Below are 6,000 nucleotides of genomic sequence, written 5' to 3' on the forward strand. Positions count from 1 at the left end.
CAGCAGGGCTTAAAAAAGAGGAAGAACCCAAAAAGTATCTATACAGAGAGGAGGCCATATGAAGACACAGCAGGAGCATAGTAGTGCCTATCTGCCATCCTAGGAAATAAGACTTAGGGAAACTGGCCTTGCTGACACCTTGATCTTACACTTTCATTCAACCACCACATCTGTGGCATTTTGTAACAGCAGTACAGACTGAGTGATGCCAAGACAGCAACTAAGCTTGGCAGATTGGGTAGAGCGCCATTTTTGTTCCATGAAACAGCTTCAGTTCAATTTAACTGTATTGTGAGTCATTGTAAACATATATTTTGATGAGTGTGGTGGCCTATGCTTGGTAATCCCAATATGCAGGAACCTGAGACAGGAGGATCAGGAGGATTATGAGCATTCATGTACACACACACACACACACACACACACACACACACACACACACTCACACATGCATGGACACATACACGCACACATACACACACACAGCACCAGGCACATGCATGAGCATGTGGGTGTTTGTGTGTGTGTCCAAAATCAAGGAGCCCCAAGCAGCTTGACTTATAGTCACAGTTCCTGACTCTATCCCTATTCAAGCAACCATTCTCCAGTTATTATCCAGCATGCTTTTATAGGGCCCTCTGTCTGTTTTCCTTCCTCTTGAAGATGTTCCTGTGACACAAATGGGAGGGAACAGTGTTTACTCACTTAATGTTACAGATGAAGAAACTAACACCAGAAAGTTACCATATTTCCTATATTGCTTAAGGCTCGATGTGGTCAGAAATAGCTTAATTTGTTCACTATATGTAGTCAACATGGCTACCCTTGGTCCCATTCACATTCTTCATACTAAGTACTAGGTAGTACAACATGAGTTGACTTAATTAAGCTTCAGCTAAATGGCAATTTGCTTTCCTACTTTTTATATGTTATCACTTTACACAGGCCCTGTCATTTTTATTGCTCCATATTTCTGAGGAGAGGCTGCTGTGGCTTGCTTCCTGAACACCCTCCCCTGCTGCCTTTTTCCGAAGTCATGGAGAAGGAGTGAACAATTATTTTTACGCTTGCCTGATGATGGATTTTTTTCAAAGAAATTTTCACATCCTGATTGTAGAAAAATTCACTTCAACAAGGGAACACAATTTGGTGCCACAGATTGTTATTAAATGTCCAATAAAAGAATTAAGGACTAAGTTGGTGTGAATGTTCATATGGGTACAGTATCATCAAAGGAGCCATATTTACATTCCAGTCTTTTAAACAATGCTCTCTTGGTTTGTACAGTTCAGATAACCCTATAAAAACAACTCTGGGAACTGTGTCCATGATGCAGTAGGTAAAGTGCTTTCTGTGCAATTATGAGTTTGTTTCTCCAACACTGTCATAAAAGCTCTGTGGTATTGCATATCTGCAACCCAGTATTAGCAGGTACATGGATCAGAAAACAGGATTTCTGAAGCTCTCTGCCTCCAGTCTATCAATGGGCTCTAGACTCAATGAAAGGCTGTGTAAAATATTAAGTTGGTTAACAATGCAGACAGACTCATAAGATGACCTCTGACCTTGACACATACATGTACACAGACAAGTATATACACCACACATATACATTTGTGTGTGCATGTGCGTGTACACACACACACACACAGAGAGAGAAAGAGAGAGAGAGAGAGAGAGAGAGAGAGAGAGAGAGAGAGAGAGAGAGAGAATATGAATCAGATGACAAGCAGATATACAGACACAGACCCTAGAAACTGACACTCTGTATAAGTTGAAAATGATGGAAAATTGGAAGAGGGGATGGTGTGTATATTGGGTCAGAAGTTTATGTTGTACTTTATCCATCCAGTAACATAAAATTAAAAGTAGAGTGTTTTGGCGTTTTTATGCAGTCTTACTTTGTATCTCAGACTTGCCTGTTGTTCCCTACGTAGGCCAGGCTAACCCTAAACACATGGCACTCCTCTTGCCTCTACTTACTTTGTGCTAGTATTAATGGGAGTATACTACCATGTCTGGCTTCATTTCTTATACTAAGAAAAATCCTTATACTTGGACTTTTTACAGTGTGGTCACATTGTGACAATAGCTTTATAAATTATAAATTGATTACAATCTTAAAATTGAAACCATTGTGTCAGTCATTGTAGTTTCATAACATATGTAACAAAAAAGTTTGCAATCTTAGTGGAATCCTAGTACTTGGGCTATTGAGGCAGAAAGACCAAAAGTTTGAGTCTAACCTGAACTACGAGTTTCAAATATAGGCTGTATTTTTGTCTCAAAACATACATACAATCAAAGAAAAAAGAAAGAACAAAGAAACAAAGAAACAGAAAGAAAGGAGTTATTTTTTTCTCACCTATTACATCCTATGCAAGTACAGGCTCTTCCCCAGTCATTCAGGGATCAGTGTCTTTGAATGTAGTGGGTTATGAATCAGTCTTCTCTACATCAAAGTCCTTCCCTGGTTCTCTTGTCTCAGGGTACCAGGTGAGAAAAGTGGAACATAGGAGAATTGCACAGAAGACCTGAGAGAGGTACTTACTTGTCACACAGGTCATTGGCTAAAGCTTACTCTATATTGCTCAACTATATGGGAAGCTAGGATACTTTGCCTGTCCCTTCTGTTAGGCTAACTTATTTTTTCTGTTTTTTTTTTCACTCCAGGAGGCTTCTTGGGATCATCACAAAAAAAGACGTTCTGAGACACATGGCGCAGATGGCAAACCAGGACCCTGAATCCATCATGTTTAATTAGCAATAAGATGGAAATTATTTTGAGAAGACCGATAATTATGTCATTTTTGAAGAAATAACCAAATGATACATTATGATCCTAATGAAAAAACAGGCAACTGAGAGTAGCAGAAAGCCTTGTTTGAAAGGAAGGGGAGAAGGATGAAACATTTTTTAAAGACAAACCATAAATTAATAGGCATTTTCTAGTTTTAACCTCTTATGAGTTAGAAGCTGCGTTTCTTAATAAATTTACTAACTGCTTTGGGGGCATGTGGGAGGGTGTGAATGCCATGAATTATACGAAGACACGGAACACAAGAACCTTTGGCACCTCACTCAAGGTGGATATTCATAATTTGGAAGTATACATGATGCTTTGAGTCCAAAAGACAAAGGGGTATTAGCATGCTGCTGTTATATATTGGTTCCTAAACATTTGCTATTATGTTATGGAATCATACTGAAAATATTGCACTTACTTTGTTGAAAGAGAAAAGAAAATTCAAGTTGGATACAGTGAAAGCTACAAGCAGGCCCTGATGGATGGTCTACTAGTGACTATCTCATTTCTTGCCTCTGTTCTCAGACCCATTGTTTTGTTTCTTTATCAGTCTGAACCAGTATCAGTGGTGCCCACCATAATGAATATGAAGTGAAAGACTTCTCTACAGAAAACCTCAAGACTGGACTAAACTACTGGACTGTGAACCATGTAGTGCTATGCAGACATTTCTTCTATAAAAGGGGACACAGTTTTACTTTGAGGGGACACCTGCCTCATCACTGATTTGCAACCCCAAAGCATCAACTTTACTTATTATATGGTTACTTGTGCATTTGATGTATTGATCAGTCCAGCACTTCCATGGATTATTGCCTGTGTGCTCCTAGATTGCTATAGTGTGTTTTGGTTTTCAGGTAGCATGTGCAATACTCAAAACCAGCTACTCAGTGTTTCTACTTAACTTTCTTCTCATGTCTTCCAGATAGAGCCATGATAAGAGTGAGGTGTATGAATTCTCAGTGGGAACATCTCCAAGTGGACTGCAAGAGAAATAGTAGATTGATTCTAAATCTGTTCCACTCTCTTTTCTGTAGGCTATAAAATGTCCAGTTTTAATGCCTAAGCATGTACTTTCAAACTAGCAATCATGGCACAGGACAGAGTTCCATTTTATACAGCCAATTGAGGCACTAGGTCTCTTTATTTGAACTTAATGTCACTTTTATTCTCTACATTCTACACATCTGTCTTTTCTGAAGGAAGGGATTAGTGTTTCAGGGCCATTGCATGTTTTGTGTAAGATTTGCGTCATTTCCTATTTCACTTCATCTTTGCCCCTCACTTTTCACTGAGTCATCATCCTTCTTTTCAATCTTATTGTAGGTATTGTTGCATCAGGGACATGTGCACTAAGTAAGAAACCTGGGACATAGCCATTCCAGGATTGTCTCTACACATTGCCAGGGTTCCAAATTCTTCTGGTATTTCATTTTCACTTTTCTTATTCTTTGTCCTTTGGCTTACTGCCTCATAGTTGTAAAAATGTTACCCAGATGCTAGGTGTGATATCTACTTTCTGTGTGGGAAGAAGGAAGAAGAGGCAAGTATAAAGATGAAATGATGCATATACCTTTCCCAGAGATGCTCAGCATAAAACCATTGGCTGGAATTCTATTATCTGTCCCATCCTCCTATCTGTACAGGGAGGATAAATTTTAGCTAAACATATTACTTTCTGGATGAAATTTAAATTCTGTTAATAGGGAAGGGGGATTGATATCTATCATATTAAATTCCAACATCATGTCCCTACCATTGTCTTTGGTGTCTTTTTTACTCTCATCTGATAACCCTTCTGAATATCTCTCCAAACATCCTTATAACTGTTTTGCATCTTACCCATTCTGTCACATTTGAGAGAAAACTCATTCCTAAACTGAGTCTACTTCTTAGGTCTAATAGGAATCTTAATTTTGATTACAGTCCTAGTTACAAATGGGTGTCTGTGAATTTTCTCATTGTTTCAATAATTATATATTCTAGAGAGCAAATATTTTAAGTCAGACCCTGCTGACAACTGTGGAAAATTATAGTTTCAAGTATTTGTTTCTGTAACTAATTGACTCCTTCTGAAATAGCACTAAATAGACATATCAGTGTGAAAATATCCAGGTTAATAGAGGAAATTTTAAGCCTTTGTTCAAGAATAAAGTTCATTGTCTCATTTGAGCATGGAACTATTATGTAGTAGATCTTAATTTTAGGGTTGTTAGTAGGTTTTGCATGGAACATTTGTAAATGAAGCTGGGTTCTCCTGGACTATAAATTCAAAGTGTGAAAAATTACTTCATGTGGTCCCCCTCTTTGGTCCAGGTGGCTCCCCTCAGAGTTGCTCTGTAATGGAAGGAGAGTATTAGTCATAGCCTGGCCTTCTATAATCCACAAGACCCTAAATCTCACAGGTTTGTGTGTGTGTGTGTGTGTGTGTGTGTGTGTGTGTGTGTGTGTGTGTGTGTGTGAAATAGCTTTCAAATCAATGGATGGCATTAGAAGAATAGCCAAAGGACAGCAAAACCAGAAAGAGTCAGATAATCCCCCTCTAATACAACAGAGTCCATGGAGGAAAACAAGGGGCTAAGTTTACTCTGGGCCAAAGTTACCAAGGAGGGGGAAATTGAAAGTATGGTGTCTTTCTCCTAGTGCTCACATGGAGATGCTCAGAACTGAAGGAAATAATTGAAAGTGTGACTGGATTGAAATAAGTCAGGCTTCTTTTCATTTGCAAGTCGATCCTCTAATGTGGGGTTGAGGATCAAAGCTGTGGTCAGACCAGAAGGTTAAGGTCAAGGATTGGGAGTGTGCTGTGGAGATTGCCTTCTTCCCAGGGATCCTGAATCCTCTCAAGGATTCATTTGCCATTGAATCATCTGCCCACCAGGAACACACTGCCCTGCCTTTTCTCATCTTTATGAAACCACTTAGTTAGGAACTTTGTATCCCAATATAGAGTTCCCATTCATTTGGTGGTCTGTTAAGAACTGGGACAAAAAGGTGAATAAATATCTTTCCAAATATATTCCTTCCTCTTTCCAGGACCAAAATCTTCAGTCATCTATAAACTTTCTGGAGTTTTTCTGAATCTATTCTTAATACTAAAACCAAGCACAACAGAAATGTACAATGGAGGCGGTTTTCTACTGAGGTACACTACCTATTTCTTGCAATCCACCTCTGTTGCTAAGAAAATGAAT

At 38.8% G+C, this 6,000-nt stretch overlaps 1 protein-coding gene across 2 annotated transcripts in view; it reads left to right on the forward strand.

Annotated features, from left to right (window-relative positions):
- The window catches only part of Clcn4 (Cl-/H+ antiporter 4), a 63,956-nt gene extending 59,395 nt beyond the window's left edge, over nt 1-4,561 (forward strand). For both annotated transcript variants that reach the window (XM_087600620.1, NM_022198.2), the window contains exon 13: nt 2,674-4,561. In XM_087600620.1, coding sequence (XP_087456746.1) covers nt 2,674-2,764 — 91 coding nt within the window. In that variant the 3' untranslated portion in view covers nt 2,765-4,561. The remainder of the gene's footprint in view (nt 1-2,673) is intronic.
- Nucleotides 4,562-6,000: the final 1,439 nt, after the last annotated feature.

The sequence above is a fragment of the Rattus norvegicus genome, chromosome X (assembly GCF_021556685.1).
Source record: "Rattus norvegicus strain SHRSP/BbbUtx chromosome X, alternate assembly SHRSP_T2T, whole genome shotgun sequence".
Lineage (NCBI taxonomy): Eukaryota > Metazoa > Chordata > Mammalia > Rodentia > Muridae > Rattus > Rattus norvegicus.